The 21,499-nt window shown below is 36.2% G+C and overlaps 1 protein-coding gene across 17 annotated transcripts in view; it reads left to right on the forward strand.

Annotated features, from left to right (window-relative positions):
• The window catches only part of KMT2C (lysine methyltransferase 2C), a 237,423-nt gene that overhangs the window by 123,468 nt on the left and 92,456 nt on the right, over positions 1–21,499 (forward strand). For 16 of the 17 annotated variants that reach the window (XR_012507989.1, XM_074366700.1, XM_074366699.1 and 13 more), the window contains 6 exons: positions 5,881–6,052; positions 7,918–8,032; positions 18,417–18,586; positions 19,042–19,181; positions 19,982–20,095; positions 20,996–21,070. Coding sequence is in view for 16 of the 17 variants with exons in the window: in XM_074366700.1 (XP_074222801.1) it covers positions 5,881–6,052; positions 7,918–8,032; positions 18,417–18,586; positions 19,042–19,181; positions 19,982–20,095; positions 20,996–21,070 (786 nt within the window). In the remaining variant the exon portion in view is untranslated. Of the gene's footprint in view, positions 1–5,880; positions 6,053–7,917; positions 8,033–18,416; positions 18,587–19,041; positions 19,182–19,981; positions 20,096–20,995; positions 21,071–21,499 lie in introns of those variants that run through there. The other variant, XM_045514873.2, reaches the window with a different exon arrangement.

The following is a 21,499-nucleotide window of genomic DNA, read 5'->3' on the forward strand; positions in this document are numbered from 1 at the left end:
ACTGTGTTCTAATAGTATGTATACCTCATTTATATGTTAGGGATCATAAATCGTTTTGGAAAATAATGAAGTGTAGGTGAGATGATTTAGCAACACAAAGGTAAAAGATATACTGAAATTATTGGTAGCTTGCCTTGTTCCAGAATAGACCTATGGAGGCGCATAAAAATAAATGAACAGTCAGATAAAATAAAAGTCAAAATAAGTAAGAAAATTTGGCCATGAGAAAATCAGGTGAAAAATGTGAAGGTGAGAGACTGAAAAACACAATAAATTCAGACTTCCTAGACCTGAGCTCAGGTCTGGCTCCAGAGCTTTCCAGCAGTCAGCATGAAAAAGGGAATATGAACATTTGTAGTCACAACAGAAATCCACCTGATGCTGAGATTATATATGCCCTGCAGATGGCAGTGAAAAATTGTCTTCAGGTAGCTGTCTTGCAGTATAAAAAACAAATCTCACAGGGCAATTTCTTTTAACAGCCCTCACATCAGTGATATAAAACCAAAGCCCAATTGAGTAAATTCTATTCTTTGGGTATCTTAAATAATGCAGTCTAAATACACAGCTTTCTGACCATCTGTTTTAACCCAAAGATGTAGAGAACATGGCAGATAGAATGTATTGCAATAATATACAAGACTATGCAATAGTCTTATAAAATCTTCCGTAAGTATTTTTAGCTGTCCTAATTGTGTGTCATAGCACAAGGCACTTAACTTTTTGTTTTAAAAATGGAGATATCTTAAATGACAGTGTTATTATGAGGGTTAAATGAGAATTAATGAAAATCATGTAGCATTGTACCTTATATACATTGAATTGCTTCACTACAAGGTGGTTATTTTAGCTCTTATTTAAGGCTCAAGTTACATGTACATACTGAGTATAATACTTTATGCTGCTGGCTAAGTGTAGAGCAGTATGCTGTGATGGTGAAATGAATTAGGAGTAAGATTGACATCTCTTTATGAAGGACCTCATTAGAAAAAAATCCCAGCAAAGAGAGCAGCTGTGAGCACGGCCAAGATTTTCATCAGATAATAATTTTGGGGTGCTCTGTCATAGAAAAATGCTGCTTATGGCTCCAGCCTTATTTTCAGCATGATGCAAGTACACACTAACCTTCCCTAGAAACCTTACACCAAATATCCATTTAAGAGACATAGCAAGATATACTTCTGAGTAGTATTTTGCCTCTCAGGGAAAGCTGAGTGGCAAAAAGCCAGCCTTGCAAGATCAGAGGCAAGGACATTCCAGGCAGAATGAACAACTACTCCGCAGGCCTCGAGGGATGAGTTGGCATGATTGTGGGGGAGACAGCTCGCCACTGTGCCTGGAACACGGAGTGTGCTGGTGGATAGCAGAGCCCACAGGGCTAACAAAGACAAGATCACGAGGGCCTCGTAAACAAGGGAAGGGATGTGAATTTTATTCTGTCTGCACTGAGAAGTCTTGGCAAGGGTTAAACATGGGAATGCTGTATTCTTAACCCATTCCCCCTCTCCCAGCGTATTTACTTTTGTCACTTAGCTTTAACTTCTTTTACTACTTCTAAGCCTTTAACTCCTACCTCATTTTCTTAGTTGTCCGTGTCTCTCTTGATACTAAGTCCTGCTACTTTTCCGTCACCTTTAATTCTGTCAGTCCCTTCTTTCTTACCTTCCTGCCTACTTATATGGGCCAGCCTCTCTGGACAGCATCCATGATTCACTTGCTCTTTCTGGAGATTCCATTTGAGTGGCAAATAAATCACTCAGCACATTGTCCCACCGGCAAAGGGAGCATCAATAACGGGTGTTGTAATGTTGATGGACGCTGCAGAGCCATGCTGATTTAGTCCTTTCTGAATTGACTGATGATAATTTGACTTGGTTGCTCTTCACCAGTGCTTCTATTCTTATTTAAGCAGTAGTCTCACCTTCCAGCTCAACCATGTTTAAGCATCTGTGAGAAGCTCCCTTCTAATTTAAGCTCCATGTTTTTGTCTTTTCCTCCATTTCTTCTCTTGTCACAGCTGTTACTTAGGAAGTGACCTGACTGAAGCTTATCCTTCTGTTTCTCCTACTCTTTTCTTGCTCCCCCTTCGTCATTTAACTTCTCCATTTTATGCCTGTGCTGGCCCTTCCCTTTCTACTTTTGTACATGCTTTAGATATTCTTCAGCTCCTTTGCCCTTCCCATGGGCGTCAATGTTCATTGATAGTAAGGAGCCTGATCTTTGGAGCCAAATTAACCTGGATTTTACTCCCATACTCTCTTAAATTGTCTTTAGCTTTAGTCTTTCACTCAATCTCTTGCTTTCCCAACTGGTTAAAGAAAAATTTCACTTAGTTTGATTATTGCTTCAACTTTAATGCCTCTGTGGCTTGCAAACGTATATGTATGTTTATATACATATACTTATATCTGACATGACACTTAAGCTATCCAGTGATGCCATCTTTGTATGCGTGATCCCCAAAAGGCTGTTTTAGTATTTCTACATGTGTCTTCTCCCTGATTGGGAAAATTGCTGGAACCCACTTTTTTCTATCACTATTTTTACATAATGCATAGTAAATGTTTTTGGAATGAATATATCACATGGATGCTTTGCTTTGCCCAGTTTATTACCAGTGATTCATACCAATTAAACAACATGACAATATTGTTATTAAGGAATTGTATAAATGGTCATAGAAGAAAAAGTAATCTCTGCCACAGTGATACACACAGTTACCTTGTTGCAGAATGAGTTTTGCTTTATAAATAGTGCTGTGCAATAGAAATATGATGTGAGCAATGTAAGTAATATTATTTTTTCTAGTAGTCATGTTAAAAATAAAAAATCTTGAAATTAATTTTAAATAAATATATATATTTAACCTAATATATCCAAAATGTTACTATTTCAATATGTAATAAAATTTTTGAGATTTTGACATTAGTATTTTTTTTTCCTATTAAGTCTTCGGAATCCTGAGTGCATTTTATATGTACAACACATCTCAGTGTGGACTGATTTCAGGTTGTTCAGTAGCTATGTGTGACTAGAAGCTACTGTGGCAAGTTGAAGTGGCAGTCCCGCAAACCGTAGAAAGTGTCATAGCATTTAGATAACGTTCTTGGCAAACTACAGTAGAAAGGTGAGCCGAGTATCTGATTCAGTCCAGTATTTGCCTCAATTTCTGTAAGTTTTGAGGGTAGGCAAAAATCAAAGATTAGTTTTAAAATGTACTTAGCTTGAATGAGTAAATATGGCACTCTCTTCTAGTATTAAGAAAAATAATTCTATTTTGTCATTTCTATAAAGAATGAACTAATATATAACATTTTCTTTTGAAAACGAATGGTTTATTTTAAGTGCCTCTCATTTAAAGAGCTACTTAAAAATGATTTTAGAAGCAACTGTTTTGCTTAAAGTATATTTAATAAGACTCGATTTGTGCTAGGCAACTGAGGATACAGAGTTGAAGAAGACAAGGTTACTACCCTTAACGGGTTCACGGTGTTGTGTTAGAATTAATTGATTATATAATGGTTTCTTCTCTGCGTATGGGGAAGGCACTGCGTCAACAACTAAATGGGTACTTGGTGTGGTGACATTAGATAGTCAGGGAATATGTTTGAGCAAGAGTTTTGAAGGCCTCTTAGGAATGGGTTAGGGGCACATCAAAGGAACAAAATTTCAAGAAGAGGGAACAGAATGTATACAAGCACACAACTGTTGAACAGTGTGTTGTATTCTGTGCACAGCAAAACTGTTTGATAAGACCTGGAAATAGTGAGTGGTTCTGAGATTCAGCTGGAAAAGGAGATAAAGCTCCCCCTGCCTCTTTTTTTTTTTTTTTTTTTTAAGGTAAAAAGGAGGTGTTGATAAAATTTTAGTTTTAAGGAGGCATTAACAGATCCACAATTTTAGAAAAGTGCTCTGGATGTGTAGATGATTTAAGGAGGAGGTCAGAGCCCTAAGCAAGGATTCCATTCAGAAGAGAACTGCAATGACCAAGACCAAGTGTAATGCACTGAGCTGTACAAATAGAAGGAAGAAGATCACTCAGTGAGAACTGGCACCCAGTGGGATGTATTGGGTCAGGAAAGAGAAGGGTCAGTAGTGATACTAAAGTTTCTTCACCCAGCAGGTTGAGGAAAAAGGGAGAAGTTTAGGTTTTAAAAAAGTTTTATGTTAGGGGTATTGAATTTTGAGTATTTTTAGAACAGCTGGCCATTGAGGTCCAGTAAGACTTGAAAATAACATTTTGAGGTTTAGAAAGAAGTTTGGGGCTGGTGATATAGATTTGGGAATTGTGGTGGTATTTTATTATGTAGGAGTTGCTGTGATCACAAAGAAAAACCATGGGGAATTAGAAAAGAAGGACCAGGATGAAATCCTAAAAGACTCCAGCATTTAGAGGGTACAGAAGCCAACACAGCAGGATGAGGGAGGCGTAGGAAACCTAAGGAGAAAGCAGGAGAAAGCTGCCATCAGAGAAGTCAAAGTAGGGACATTGAACGTGGGACTTTTTATAGTGATGTAGATGCTGCAAAGTGCGATTAAGGTAAGGTCTACAAAGTAACTGTTGGATTCATAGTTCATTGGGGGCCTCATTAAAGTGGCTTCAGATGAATGCGGGGTGGATGGGGAGCCATCAGGGGCCCAGCTTACAGTCCAGGTACATCTTATGGCCTATTTCTGTACTGCCCTCAAACTGCAAGCAGTTGAGTTTTAAAAAAAAAAACAAAACATTTTGAAAGGACTCTAAAATAAAAACAAAAAGTCTGTATGCCAGAGACATCTATGGCCCACAAAACCAGTTTGCCAACCCCTGGTATAAGGAAGAGGAATTGATTATTACTGTTTCAAGATTCTTGACTGGGAAAGAACAAAGGTAGAAAGGGCTTATAGTCAGAGAGGACTGACCAACCTTCAAAATGCAAAGAAGAAAAAAATTCATATATACAATTTAAAACAGTCCTAGGATAGTCAGCTAATCAGACCATTTAGTTGAAAGCAGAAGTGTTAGTTATAGGCATATTTATATATATCATCAAGTTGGTATGATTTTAGAATATATTCTTTTCCTTATTATATTGTAATATGCATGAGTTTGTGTACTTGGCAAGGCAGTTTATTCTTACATTTACTTTTTCTTTTAGATGGTGAGAGAACTGTTAAAAAGTGCCATTCCTTCTAATTCACAGTTAGGGATAGATGATGTCCATAATTATACAGATTTTAATGCTTTTTTACAACTAGCAATTAATACAGATGAATTTAGAATTAGTACATGAAGTGTCGTATTTGTGTATGAGTATGTAGCTTTCATCTTTAACGTTCTCCCTCGTGTATTTTCCAGTTTTTTTTAAAAACCTTATTTGATTTGAATAAAAATTAGTGTTTATGCCTAAGAAGCATCTTAATCTAAGTCATACTAACATTTCTTAATTTTTGTCTCTTCTCTGATTTTGTTAATTTCAAAACATATTTAAGATCCAAATAAAAATGTTTATTTTTGCACTGCAAGATGTCTGTCAGTTGGTATTTTCCTTTTTGGTTCTATTCAGCAAGCACACATACTGAACATTAACTAGGTCCCCAGCATTACTGATGGTGTTAGGGACATAAAATTAAATAAGAACTGCCATGGCCTCAAGTAGAGATGTAGGCACAGATAATCGCAAAACTACATGATTAAATTTAATGTGATTAAATTTAGATTAAATATATTACAGTGTTTTTATTGAGACCTCATTCTGATTGGATATCAGTTCAATGTGGTAACTTCAAGTGTCTGAAAGATTTACCATGCAAATTCCCTTCTAGTGATTTTTAAACTGTAAAGTCAGAAAAATATTAAATTCTTATACAACAATTTCATTGTTTTACTGTTAATTATAGCAAAGGAAGATGCAAACTGTGCAGTGTGCGACAGCCCGGGAGACCTCTTAGATCAGTTCTTTTGTACTACTTGTGGTCAGCACTATCATGGAATGTGCCTGGATATAGCGGTTACTCCATTAAAACGTGCAGGTTGGCAATGTCCTGAGTGCAAAGTGTGCCAGAACTGCAAGTAAGTTTTAATTTCAACTCCAAGGTGTGTATTGAGTTTAAGAGAGACCCGATTATTAGGTTCTAAAGGTTTGTGTAATATGATAAAGGTTGTTCATCCTGCAGCTGTATTCATTCACACTGACTCCATAATGTCTTAAAAAAATTGCTAGATATTAACATTTATATTACTTTGAAGCAAGACTAAATAAAAGCTAATTTTAATAATTAAAATTCCTCTGGTTGCCTAAAAAGCTAATTTAAATTTGCCAACTATTTTAAATAAACATTAACAATTAAAAATTTAAAAAGCATTAGGAAAATAGAGCAGCTTTTTTTTTGTTCCCTGAGGAAGGCTGGGGAGGAGATTTAATAGGAAAATAAACCTCTAACTACAGAAAGTAGTTATTAGAGTGAGCCAAAGAATGTCATAAGTTTCATTTTTCTATTCCAATACTAAGTCTCCTGTTTTAAAAAATCTGTATCTATCTGAAAGGCAGTTACCTTCACCATAATACTCAGATGAAGTATTGTATGGCATTTAAACGTTTTTCTACTTGTATTCCATCTTTGAGTCATTTCTCCGGTCTCTTCTGTGGTTCTGCCCCACCCCCCATGCTGCTAATTAGCATGATAATGTGGGGGTGTTACCTGCATCTGCGGCAGTTTATAAGCTGAGGGTTTTTGTAATGGGGAGAAATGATGCCCACCACTGCCACGATCTGTTTGTTTTACTTGTAATTTAATTTGAAAACAATAAACATCACTATCTTAGAATTATGTGGAATAAATAGGACCATGTGGCTTTATATTTTGGTAAAAATTAAAGAAAATATCAGTAAACATTTATCTGATACCTTGTGTCTGTGCCTAGTTTCTTGAGAAGGAATAAGAGAACTTGAAGACAGAGTGCTTTTCCTCCAAGATCTTTTCATGTAGTTAAAGAGATAAAATAAGCAATTTTGTATGTAGAATTTGTTAAATAAGGAATTATTGGAGGCCAACTAACCCATCTTCCTTTTTACTTCTGTTTATCCCCAGGTTTTATTCAGCGGTTCCTCTCTCAGTTCTTCTTCTTGCATTCCCTAGTTTTTCTTTTCCCCTCCTCTTGAATTAAATTCTTAGTTACTGAGAGCGATTAATAGCCAAGAATCAAGATAGAAATCATGGACAGGACAGGGGCCCAGTCTTTGGGGCAGAAGAATGTTTACGGAAAGATTTTAGGTTTTCTATTACAATTCTTAATAATTATGACAAGATTATAATTCTTATACCTATTTATTTAGCACTTATTGCTTATTGGATATTCTTAGCTCTTCAACCAGAATTATATTTAATTCTTACAGTAATCTTCGATTATTAGTCACATTTTGTACCTGAGGACTTAAGGCTAAGTTATTCAGGAGTCACACAGGTAGAAAAACAGAAGTCCGAACACAAATGTAGGTCTGATGCCAAATTTGATCCTCTTTTTATTGTATGACAGTGCCTTCCAATTCACTGTGCCAAGATTTGTTCCTTTCAATGCAGCATCACCTATCAGTTACAGCTACTTCCCCCTAAAAGGATGGGTATGAGATGTTTAAAAAGTAAAGATCAAATTCATTCATCTTGCCGTAACCCCTCCTTCTTTGCATGAATCCTGAAATGACTAAAGCAGGTTCCCCATAGGTGAGCATTCAGTAGGGATAATCCTTTAGGGACCTTTGGAAGATGCCTGTCTCATCCTCTAGAGGGTTAACGCTGTCATTATCTGTGCATAGGCAAAACAGACACTGAGGGTATTTATGAACTGGGCAGTTCCCAAGACTTATTCTTTTCATGATTACTTATGTTACAAACATAAGTTTAAAGATAAGGCATCATTAATGCTATCTTATTTTTTAGACAATCGGGAGAAGATAGCAAGATGCTAGTGTGTGATACGTGTGACAAAGGGTATCATACTTTTTGTCTTCAACCAGTTATGAAATCAGTACCAACCAATGGCTGGAAATGCAAAGTAAGTTGTTTTTTTTTTTTTTAAGAAAAATATCATCTGTATGTTCTTTATTTAGAGCAGACAAATCGGATGCCTATTCAAATCTATATATTACCTTCAACTTCTAAAAACACAGCTTTATTGATGTATAATTGATATACAATCAACTGCACACGTTTAAAGTCTAAATTTGACACATGTATACGTTCATGAAACCACTGTCACCTTCAAGATAATGAACATTCATCACCCTGAAAGTTTCCTGGTGCCCCTTGGGGATTTCTCCTTTCGGACTGTTCACGCCCCACTCCTTCCTGTCTTCCTGGACAGTCTGTTTTCTCTCACCATAGATTAGTTTGCATTTTCTAGAATTTTATATAAATAATGTCATATAGTATATACCTTTTTTTTTCTTTTCTTTTGATCTGGCTTTATAAAACTCAGTTATTTTGAGATTCACCCATATTGTTGCACATACCAGTAGTGATTCCTTGTTCTTGCTGAATAGTGGAGGTACCACAATTTGTTTACTGAATCACTTGTTGGACAATTGGGTTGTTTACAATTTTAGGCTGTTATAAAAAATGCTGCTATGAACCTGTAAACTAACATATGTATGGTGATTCATGGCTTAGAATTTGTTTTTCAGTAGTTTGTTTTTAACTCTTTGAAACTCTTTGAAATAGGTAGTATCCCTATATACACATGCTGAAACAGATAAGTGTTTTTTAAAATCTATTAACTTAAAATCCAGAAATAAAAGATTACCTTTCGATCAGACTGGCTTTGAGATGATATGACTGTGATTTTATATGTACATATGTTTATGTGTTTATGTATTTATGTATAAATTTGTATTAAATATTTGGAATCAATTACTTATATATATATTGTTCCTCCCCAATGGTAGTTGTACTAAGTGCTTAGGTGGTGTGTAGTTTCTTTTGGGTTTTGAGAGTTAGATAAGATCTGTAGACATTTTTCCTGCTTCTTTTTCATTACTTAAGATACCATCAGTCTTTCTGCTTGGTGAGATACTTTTAAGATGTATTTTCAGTTATTTTAAATTTTTTCTGGATGTTCTTGTAGTCAGTGATTCTCCCCCTTTCCATCCATTTTGGTATTTGCATCTTTTAAGACCCTGAGGTGTTCCATTCTGGTTTCTCCAGGCTTCCTGAGGAATTTATTGAGGCTCTGTCATCTGTATCTCTAAACCCTGTAGGTTGGCTGACAACTCTACCTACTGGGCAGAGTTAGTATAGTACCAGGTAAACAACAACCAATTTTCAATTATTTGTCCATGGAAGCATAAAATATTTAAATTCTTAAAGTGAAAGTAAAATTAAGAATAACTCTTTCTATTAACTCCTTTAATTCCCAAATGGCTGAATAAAACTAATTTTTTTTTCCTGTTAGGAAGATATTTACAAAGAATGTTTACTGTGATTTTTCCTTGAATATTCTGTAGGATGAATCAGTCGTAAAAGTAATTTGCTTCCATTGAAATCTATTCAAGTAAACTAATAAATTCTAGATTAAGAACTGGTGAGGGACTAGTGATTAAGTGAATTGCCCAAGGTGACTAATTTGTAGAAGCAGAATAGAGACTAAAATTCAGGCTTCTTGTCTTACAATGTAATGTTTTATCCAATATATTATGCTCTCTGTGCTATCATACTGTTCTTACTTAACAGTGCTTTTCTTCCGAGACTAATTAAGGAATATTTCTTAATCTACTTTTCACTTCATAATAGGATGTAGACCCTACAGAAGACTGTAGATCCATAAGCCATCTCTGCATGTCTCCTAGGCAGAGGGGGTTTAATTATTATAATCTCAGTTTCATAGAATAGACATGAAGCTAGGCATAAACTTCTTTTATCTACAGTAATTACACTGGCTTTTAAAAAATAAAATAAATAGAACTTAGAATATAAGTATTAATTTAATCAAACAGATAATTTTGCTTTGAAATTAAATTGCCAAGACCTGGTTTTAATAGAAAGATATTTTCTCAGGTCAAGTTCAGTGCATAACCTTTTTCTTTGGCTTTAAAAATGTTCATACAGAGAATGCCTTTTGTATAAGTATCTGTATAAAAATAATTTGATAATGCCACGACTGTGTTTACTAGTTCAGAGTAATCAGACCTTGATGTGCCAACAAGCAATTTCTTGAATGTTAGATGTAATAAAGTGCTACTCAGAAATTCTATAAAGCTTTTTGTTCAAGATGTATTGTAATGGCACAACTGAAATATGTAGAAAATGGGGTATAAGTCCAATTTTATCTTAGAAATACTTTGTAAGTTACCAGTGTGCTCTTTGCAGTTTCTGTTGTCAGTTGATGTGTAGGAAGAATCCCCTTGCTCTGTGGATGCTGCTGCTCACTGCTGCGGGGCGCATCCCGGTGCCGTCTAGCCATCTCATTATTTTTACTCCATTTTACTATGGAAAATCCCGCACCTTTCATCTTTGACAGCACATGGGACAAACATAATAATAAATACAAATGCTAAATGCAGTTAAATTTTATATTAAATCTTTTGCACTTTATATATTATATTAATTTTTTTAAGTTAGCATTTCTATGAAAAACTCCAGGTTCTCAGAAAACAGCCTGCCAAGAGTATGCCTGTGGTCCCCTGCATCCTCAGATTGTCCTCCCTTTGGCACAGAAACGTGCTCCCGTTACCTCTGTCCTATTTGTGGCCCTGTTTGTCGTGTTCTCGGCATTTTCCCCTGCTAGTGGGGCGGCCTTCAGGAGGGATGGGGTGGAACAGGGTGGCAAGATGGTAGGTCAGTTGGTTTCCTAGGCACCGCTGTACAGTCTCCAAGAGGGGACCCGACCCGGCTGCTGGGCTCAAGGCTTCTTCCGAGAGCAGTCTGCGGGAGGGAGGCGCTGGCCGGTGGTGGGTTGGGTGGTGGAGGAATTTGCTGTCCTTAGAGGGTCCTGGAAAGGCGGGGAGATCCTGCTGGCAGGTTCTCGGGGATGGGATGTGGGTGAGGGGCTGGGAGGAGGCCCAACAGCTGCGCCTCACCCCGGCCCCCGGTGAGCACCGGCACCTGGAACTGGCGGTGCGTCACCTGGTTCTAGGGCGTTGGGCTGAGCTAGGTCCCGCCGCCGCCCGAGGGTGGGGTCGGAGGGGAGGGACCGCCTGCCCCGGGAACCGAGCGCCTCGGGGCAACTGCTCTCAGGTGTGGTCGCCGGGGGAGGCGGGGCCTGAGGGCTGGGGAGGGTCCGGCTGCGGCCTCTGAGCACTTGCGCTCCTTCCTGGCTGCTGGACGGGTGCTTTCGCGTGTTCTCTCTGTCCTTGAGCTTTGGTCTAAAGAGAAAACCTGCGGAATTGTACGTTTATACTCTTAGCTCCGCTACCTCGCCTCTGCTTTTCTTTTTATTTTTCTGAAATAGGAAGTTGAATTCGTAATTCGTTTTCTTTACTTTCCTAAGGAACAAAAGGATATTTAAGATATTAAGGTGTTTAGTTTACCTTTGATTATAGCCTGGCTGCACTGCACTCATTTGTTGTATTGGCAACTTTATATCTAGGTACATCTGACGTAATAATTTTATCTTTTTTTTTTTTTTTTTTTGGTTGTGCTTAAACGCTTTAATTTCTGCTTTAATCGAATTTAATCAGATACTTTAGGCAGTGAAGTTTCCTTTATGACATATATTTAGATGCTTGAAATAGTGACTTTTAAAAACAAAATAGTGACTTTAAAGTCTAGTATTTGTTTATTAATTTAATTTATTTAGATGAAGTTCTTTTTCTTTATTTGACTAGTTGATTCAACAACATATTAGGATGTAGGTAAAATTAACTGCTGTAATTTCTCATATCAGTTTCTCTTTGCATTTTTTTAAAAGAATATTATTTTGTCCTGGTTATTTAGCAAGTAGGTCAGGCTTGTGTTGATATATTGTGCTTTTTATCAGTGTAAAACTAACTTTATTCTGTGTAATGTCTTTTGGGGAGGGGAAGGAAGAACCAGTTATTTTGCTTTGCCTGACAATATGGCCATTTGGGTTTTAGTTTAGCAGTTGAATGTGATCTTTTCACATCTTTTTATTTTGGATCCTTCTGTGTCATTTTAACTATACGTTTTGAATGGTTTAATAGTCAAGTATTTAGATTAATGGTTGTAATTGAAATGCTTGGCTGTTTTAAGACAAACTTGTTCTTTTAATTTCCCTTGTTTTTCCATTCCTTTTATTTCCTGCAATGAGTTGCAATTCAGACTCTTATTTTATGAATATTAAGTTATAAATGTTGAAAATACAATTTTCCCCTCCCGTTGAAAATGAAGAAATTAGAACTTTTCCTTGTAGTTTGCTCCCTGTTCTATGTCTTAAGTTAACCCAGACTGTAAGCTTTGTCACTTTTTCTTTGGGAAAGAAAAGGTTTTTTTCCCCTGTAAAGTCCAATCTCATCTCACCCCCAGTCTTTTGGAGACTTGGTTATGCATCTCTATGAAAGCATTGTAAATTTTCTGGAATCTTGCATATCTGAAAGAGATTGTTGCCTTCAGACCACCACAAGAACTCGGTTTGATATAGCTTTGCATTACAAGGTTTTTTTCTTTTACTCTGGAAACTTTTTTTTTCCTGGAGTTTTCCCTAGCTCATGATACCACAGAAGGAAAGTCTTTTTTCTTTTTTTTTTTTTTTTTTAAAGTTTACCTAGTTACAATCCTTTTTTCCTGCTTGAAAGCCAGGAGATCTTTATTTTTGGTCAGATTTTTGGATTTGCTCCCAGGATGCATCCGGTCATGGTCCTGCGCTAAGTAGTGTTCTCTGGAACATATTGACCATTGTCAGTCTCCTTTCAGGCCCATATAAAGGTCTATAGAAATGTTGGTTAACTTCACCTTTTTTATTTTTAAAAAATACTTACCTTCTTTACATTCTCTTTGATGATCTTTAGCAACATCTAGATAATTTTATTTCTTGTTTTAATTATCTTCTTTGTTATGTTTTTCATTATCTTGGAAAATGTGTTCAGAATTCCGAGTATTTCTCTTGTTTGTTCTCTGACTTCCTTTTGTTCTGCTCTCTCATTAACTTGCTCTTTGTAATAGTCTGCTGTTCTCTTTCACAAGACAGAGTTGTTTATAATATTGCTGAGAGTATGAGTGGATAGTGTGTGTGTTTTACTCTGTTCTATGGAGGCACTATAATGTGGTTAAAAGGTTAGACTGTGGAGTCAAACCTCAGCTTTTCCAGTTACTAAATACAGTATCTTTGGCAAATTATTTGACTTCCATAAGCCAATTTTCATCATGTAGAGAATGTTAATTATACGTACCTCACAGGGGTGTTGGATTTAGTGAGATGATGCTTATAAAGTGCTCAGCATAATGCCTGAAAAAAGTACTGTCATGGAGTTTTTCATAGGAAGGCTTATCCTCTGAACTGTTAGAAAAACAGCTTTCTCTAGTGTTAAGTTCTTTCATAGTTCTTTACAGTTGTTAGTTGTAATTATTTCTTTATTTAACATTTGAAGTCAGACTCTGTGGTGGAGGCTAGAGATTCAGGAGCAAATGGGCGTGCCTTGTGGGGGCGTCAGTCTGGTGGGGCTGCTTGCACTGAAGTAAGGGGGATGTTTTCAGGAACCAGTCATTGTCCAGTAGGTTTCTTTTCTCTGTTTCTCAAGAATACTTGTGTGTTGGTATATTATGCATTTTAAAGACTTTATTTGGAAATAATTTCAAACTTTAAAAATTCAAAAAATAAAAATAATATCATATGCCATTTACCTAGATTGACCTGTTGTTGGGATTTCAGTATCATCGCCCTCTCTCCTCATCCCGGCCGTATATATATTTTTTGTCCTGAACCATTTGAGGGTGGGTTATATACACCGTGTTCCCTTTACCTTTAGGGCCGTGTATCCCTAACAACAGGGATATTCTTTCGTAATAACAGCACTGTTATCACCCCATACATTTGTATCAGTATATCTAGTCTACCATTCATATTTCAATCTATCACTTGATCTAATGTCCCATGTAGCGTTTCCTTCCTTCCATGTAGGCTCCAGGATCTAGTCTAGGGTCAGGTATTCCATTTAGTTGTCCTGTCTCTTTTGACTCTTTTAATCTGGAAAATTTCCTAAGCCCTTAAAGAAGGTCTTTTTTTTTTGATACTGACAGTTTGGAAAGTAGAGTTTTTCCTCACATACCTTTTTTTTTTTTTTTTAAATCACTTGTAGAACTTTCCTCATTTTGTCTCTGTGCGATGTTTCCTCGTGACTTTGCAGAGTTCTTCATCCTTGGCCAGAATAGTGCGCACGTGATGATGGGCCTGGTCAGGGTGTCAGTGGGCACACCTGGTGCTCCATGCTCCCTCACAGGTGATGCGAGTTCTGATCATCTGGTCAAGCTGCTGGCAAGTTTCTCCACTGCTTTCTTTTCCTCCCTTTCTCTTGTATCTAATAAAGCAGTATGTGAGGGGACTCTTAAAACCATGCAGATATCTTGCAGCTCCTCAAAATTTTCTCCAAGATTATAGAAACCACTGCCTGATGCAGTTTTTACCTGTTGGATTGTAAAGTGATGCTTTCCTCCCTTCACATTTACCTGGCAGCCCTCTGTGTTCTAGTATAAGAAAGAACCCTCCTTTTTTTGTGTGTTAAAATATTTATATATTGTCACTATTGACTCATGAATTCCTATTATTTTCAATAATTTACAATTGACTACTGTACCTAATTTATTTTTCGCTCAAATTGTCCCATTTTGCCTTGGTAGCCTTTTCGAGCTGGCTTCTATCTGTGTATGTCTTTGTGATATGCCCTCACAATTCATTTGAGCACTTGATTACAATTTGGCGTAAGATGTTCCAAACTTTTATCTTATACCTCTCCTGCTCCATCCTTTCAGCAGCTGAGGCAGGAAATACATGCATGTATATATACTTACACATACGCATATACACGCATACACGCATACATATGGAAGTATGTGTGTACTCACACGTGTGCATCACTTACAAATAATGAGCTTACACCAATACCTCCAGTTCTGATCTCTCCCACTGAGTTTTGCCTTCGCCCATTCTTCCATACCTGTTTTTGTATAGTAAGAATTCTTGTGTTTTGTCTGTTATTCTTCCAAGATTTTTATTTTTTAAATTTCCCATTCTTTTCTTATTGATTTAATTTTTAAAAATACATAGGATATTTAACATGCATTCAAGAAATTTGTGGTTTATCCTTCCTGTACTTTTTTGTAATGATAAGCAAATATATGTATGTTATTTTCCCTTACCTACACTGAAGATAGCATGGTATATATACTCTTTTGCATGTTGTTTTATTCACTTAAAATCTGGGTGTCACTTCCTATCAGTTCATAGAGGTCTTCCTCATTTTTTTTTCTTTTACTTTTTTTATTTGCTCCATTGTTTATCTGTACCATGTTTTTTCCAACCAGTGTCCTATGCTTATTTAGATAGTTTCCAGTATTTTACATTAGAAATGATCTGTAGTCTAACTTTGTGCATGTGGATTTTGGAATAGTTGGGACGAAGCTGTAGGGTAAATCTCTAGAGTGGGGCTGCTGGCTCCAGGGTAAGTGGGGGTGTGGTTTTGTCAAATTCCCTTTCGTGGGGCTTGTGGCAGTTCATGTTGCCACCAATGCATGAGAGAACTTCTTTTCACCTTGCCAATGGGGTGTCATTGCTTATCTTGTGAGCAGAATGGTAGTAGCTCAGTGTAGTTTAAATTTCACTTCTCTTTGTTGAGTGAATTTGATCATTTTTTTTTTCATATGTTTAAGGGTCATTTTGACCCCGTTTTGTGAGTTGTCTGTTCTTGTGTTTTGCCTTTTATTCCTGAAGATTTTGACCCCCACCCCCCAGTTTAAAACTTCCTTAACATGTTGGGGATATAAGGCCTTTATTTGAGCTGTATGATGCGAATATTTTCTTCCAGTTCATTGTATGCCTTTTGACTTTACCTGCATTATTATTTGCTACACCAAAGTTTATTTTTATGTAATCAGATTTATCAGTCTTACATTGCTTCTGGATGTTTGAGTTAAAATTGGAGAGCCTTTCCTTGTACGGGGTTGTAGGAGAGCTCGTATTTTCTTCTAGTTTTTGCATTAGGTTAGTTTTTAAATTTAGTCTCTAATCCATTAGGAGTTGATGCTTGTATATGGTGTGAATTTTCTTTTCCCAGTTGGCTATTCAGCTGTCCAAAACCCTTTCACTGAAAGGACAGTCTTTGCCCCAGTAACTTGAGATTCCAGACTAGAGGTTTAGGTTTAGTTAGGTTTATTTCTGGAACTTCTTGGCTGTCCCATTGCTCTGTCTTTCTGTGTTCATGAACCAGTATTGTAGTGTTTTGATTATAGAGGCTTTGCAATATCTGGTAGTTTTGGTCCCCCTTCAGGGCTTTTCTAGTTCGCATTGTTCCTAGCTGTTCTTATGTGTTTACTTTTCCATGTGAACGCTAGAGTCAAGTTATCTAGCTTCATGAAAAACCTCATTGGAGTTTTTACCAGGATCACTTTAATTTTATTAATTGATAGTGACATCTTAATGATGTTAAGACTTTGTAACTTAAGAACAAGGTATGTCTTTACATTTGTTCAGGTGTAGTTTAGTGTCTTCTAGGAATGTTTTATAGTTTTTTTGTATAAATTTTTGATATTTCTTAAGTTTATTCTTAAATATTTTATTTATTTTGTTGCTGTTGTAAATGAGAATTTTTTATTTAGTATATTCAACTGGTTATTATTTGTGTATGTGAATTTTATTGACTTTTCATTGCTACTTTATATCCTACTTTAAAAAATTCTTTTATTGACTTTATGATAGATTCCCTAGGATTTTCCAAGTATACTTTTTTTTTATTTATAGAAATTTTATTTTATTTTTTTAAAATGTGTTAGTTTCAGGTGAACAGCAAAGTGATTCAGTTACACGTATGTGTATATATACGTGTATCTATTCTTTTTCAGATTCTTTTCCATCGTAGGTTCTTACAAGATATTGAATGTAGTTAGTTCCCTGTGTTATACAGTAAGCCCTTGTTGTTTATCTATTTTGTATGTAGTAATGTATATGTGTTCAAGTGTACTATCTTGTCATCTACAAATAGTTTTATTTCTTCTTTTCCTGCTCTGCCTCTGTTTTCATTTGTCTCAGTGTTTACATTGGTTCAGAACCATGTTAAACAGCGGTGGAGAAAGCAGGCGTCCTTGCTTTGTTTCTGACCTGAGTGGGCATGCCTCTAGGGTTCCCCAGTTAAATAAAATGTTGGTTTTGGAATTCAGGTATATGTGTATAGCGCATTAAAGAAATACATGTCCGTTTTTGTTTTCTTCAAAGTTTTGTTTTCCCCAAAGACCCTTTCAGCATCTATTGGAATAATCTATTTTTTTCTTCTCAGACCTAATACTATGTGAAATTTCATTAACAGATTTTTCTAATATTTACCTATCCTTGCATTTCTTGTATACACTCCACTTGGACATGGTTTATTATTTTCCTAATTTGCTGGGAGTCTGTTTGCTAACATTTTATTCAGGATTTGGGAATCAGTATTTCTGAGGGCATCCATTTTAAATCTGTGAGACTTCAGCACATCTGTGGTTCATGCCAGTTTCTCTTTTTAGTGAGCATCTCTTTCACATCAACCCAGCAGCTCAAAAAGATAAAGTTCCTTTCTATTGGTGTTTCAGACTGAAACGTTCGGGATGAGGTGGGGCCGGGTAGTGAGAGTCCAGCAATTTATCAACCTCGTGCCCAGGGTTTTAAGACCCACTCACTTGTGGGTGAAGAAGGAGGTTTGGTGGGCCTCTGGCAGGCCTTCACCTCATAAGCAGCTCTGCTTTGCAAAGGGTAGTGCCATTCTCTGTTCTGAAAATATGAGAAACCATAATTGGACTTCGATTTACAGTGATTATTTTCACAATTTCAGACACCAAATCATTGGGAGTGGGTCATGATGTTTCCTTAGTGTGAATTCTTGTTTTTAGTTCCTAAGCTGCCCATAAACAAATGGAATATGTAGCAGGACCATTTTGCTTTCACGGTAGGGAGTTGTGTAGACTTATTCAACACAAGCTACTTCCTGATTCTGGAATATGTTTCTTTTCTGAAGTTTGGATTGCTATGTTCTTGATTTTCTTTCCTTCCTATTTATGTTTTCTTGGATGTCTCTACCCACTATTTACACTTTTCTGGAGGTTTTAGGGTAAATTGAGTGATGTCTCATTAGATGTTGAAAACAAACTGCTTTTTCAAAAACACATACCCTAAATTACTGCATGAAAATTAAAGCTTAATGTTTAATCTACAAATGTTTCATTGATTTTTAAAAAAAAGTTCACACCAGAACTGCAGTACAAATGCATAACAAACTGTTTTTGTTTTCATTTTTCCTGGTGTTTAGAATTGCAGAATATGTGTAGAGTGTGGCACACGATCTAGTTCTCAGTGGCACCACAATTGCCTGGTATGTGACAGTTGTTACCAACAGCAGGATAACTTATGTCCTTTCTGTGGGAAGTGCTACCACCCAGAATTGCAGAAAGACATGCTTCATTGTAATATGTGCAAAAGGTAAGACGATAACAGTTATTCCATTTAAATGTCTGTCAGTTCTTCTGTTCACGTGATCATCTGCTCTACCATGTATCTTCAAGATCCAAGCTTTTGTCATTCCAGTAATCTTTTTAATACACAGTACTGTTAGAGATGGAATTAAATTATGTTTTTAGGAGTCTTAAAGGCATAAGTGAGTGGACAAAAAATAAGACCAGAAACAAGCATTAAGAGGGAAAAATAAAGAGGAAATAGGTTGAACATGTTATTTTAAAAAAAGTCAACACCTTTAATCCAAAACCCAAAAATGACAGCTCCTTTTCTAGAACCTTCAATTGCTAACCCCTGTAACCTCTCTTCTGCCATCCTTACCCCTTCCTACATCCAGTTTTTCAACAATTATCTCTCTCTTCCCAAGATATTAATTTGACTTTAAATTAGAAAATTTTATTTAAATATATTTATCATGGCAGATGGGTTCACTTAGAATGTGACAAACCAACAGATCATGAACTGGATTCTCAGCTCAAAGAAGAGTACATCTGTCTGTATTGTAAACACTTAGCTGAGCTGGAGCCTGGTGATGAGGTGGAGATGGCTGAACTCGCTGCAGGTAAACCTGAGAATTTCGGTTTTTTATGATACTGTGTCAGCCAGTCACCAGTATATTACTTTAGTAATAATGAGGGAATCCCATGTATCAGATTGCATCTTATTTTTAACTTCTGTACATGTGATCTTGGTCATCTCTGAATCTGATGACTGACATATAATCTAGCTTCTTTACAACTGTTGTCCTAACATTTGAATTCTAGGACTGGTGTACTTTCCTCCAGTTGTGTTTTTTGAGCCAACAGTGGAAGTTCCTTAGTGGTAGGCTCGCTTCATATTCTGGGCTATTTTACTCCAAATAAATTTTAGTTTTATTATGTCCTTTTAAATGTTAATTCTCATGTCTTGAGCCCACATTTCTGTTCAGATATTTTTATTAGTATACCTTTGGTTATAAGTTAATAGCAAGATTCTTAGATGGTAAACGGAACAGAACTACTGATCAGATTGCTTTCATTTTCATCAGTAAGAATGGCCGTTTCTATAAAAGTCCTATTTTTTCATCTGCAAGGGGTTTAAGTAGACATCTTGGTTACTAATGTTTTGTTTCCAGTATGCTAAGGTATACAGTTGTGGAATATCCTTTTAAAATAATAAAATGCCAGTTACCTCTTAATTCATTATATTTTCCATATTTTAAAAATTATTAATATAGATTTGGTTCAAAGTATGAAAATCTGGACAATTACTAGTGGCATTTCTAGTGATTATTAACCTCACTGGAACAAAATAATAACTGTTGACTTAACAAAAAACAGAAAGACTCATTCTAAGCTAAAGGATAAATAATTTTCTGTTAAGATTATAACAATGAAATGGAAGTTGAAGGCTCTGAAGACCACATGGTATTTCTGGAGCAAGCAGTTGATAAAGAGGTCAATGGTCAGGAGTCCATACCTGGAATTGTTCCAGAGGGTAAGAATGTTTTTGATAATGGATATAGTCTATTCTCTGAATAAAATGTATATAAACAGTGAATATGTGAACGTCTGCTAAAATGTTAGTACCCTAAATAAAAATTAGCCAAGACATAGTCACTTAGGAAATTATTTGGAGAGGAGCCTTTTAAAGTAAAACAACCTTAGGCAGAAATTAATAGGGGAAAGGGTATATATATATATTTATTTATAGTTCAGCTATAATCTAGACTTAATCATAAATATATACTTTGTTTAGGGATCAAGTGATTTTCATTAAAAAGCAATTTCTTTCTTTCTTTAGTCATACTTGTAATTACTAACTAGAGCTGTTGGTGATTGTGAGATGTTTCATGCTGAGATAATGAAAAATTCATTGTTTTAGATTGTCTCCGCAGCCCTATTGAGGATTATTTCAGTTATTTCAATGATACTTCAATTAAGCTTTTTGCAATATTGATAGTAGGAATTATTGTACTTGAGGATCTGGAATTAATGAGAGACCGCACTGGGGAAAAACTACTTATTATATTTAATCTTGATCTCACCTGAAAGTCTGTGAGATTGTGGGTGAGACTGTGTATGTTACATAGATTGAGTATATACATAGAAACCTGGAGATTTTTTGAGGTTAACAAATCTCATTAAAAAGTATACTTCATAAAGATGTCAAGTAAAGAAAAATAAGAAAACTATAATAGAAAATCTTACCATACATTCCTAATTTCATCTTCATACTCTGCTTACAAATAGATAGTAATAGGATGCCTTATGCTTACAATGGAAATTGGCATTTGGTAGTAGGATAAATATCTTACTCAAATCATTGATGAGAAAGCAGGGTTAGAGAAATTTTGCCTCCTTGCTAGAGATTGCATAAACATGTTCTTCACGGCAGTTCCCGTCCATACTGGAGAGCAGCAGAAGGGAGACGCCCCAGAGAGCCTCAACACGCACGCTCCTCTCGTTTCCGGTAAGTGGCGTGGTCGTATCGTCTAAGTGTGTTGACTTAGAACAGAATGCCTCTCCAGTTGCTGTGTAGAGTCCAGTCATTGTCTGTTAACTTTTAAAATTAATTCTACCAGAGCACATGCTTAGCATGCACAAGGTCCTGGGTTTAATCCCCAGTACCTCCATTAAAGGGGGAAAACCAAAACCCACCTAATTTACCACCCCCCAACACCAAAAAATTAATTAATTAGTTCTACCAAAGAATTGTTTATTGTTGCTACATGCACATTACAGTAGTGAAATCTCTAGGTGAAGTGATCCTTTTCTTGAAAAACAATCAGCAGTGGATTTCTAGAGCAGAAATAGAACGTGTTTCTGTTTTTATCATGCCCCTCCTGCCTAGCCCAGAAGAAAGGATATGTCATGTTCTGTGTCTGTGTTGTACATGGTC

The sequence above is a fragment of the Camelus bactrianus genome, chromosome 7 (genome assembly GCF_048773025.1).
Source record: "Camelus bactrianus isolate YW-2024 breed Bactrian camel chromosome 7, ASM4877302v1, whole genome shotgun sequence".
Lineage (NCBI taxonomy): Eukaryota > Metazoa > Chordata > Mammalia > Artiodactyla > Camelidae > Camelus > Camelus bactrianus.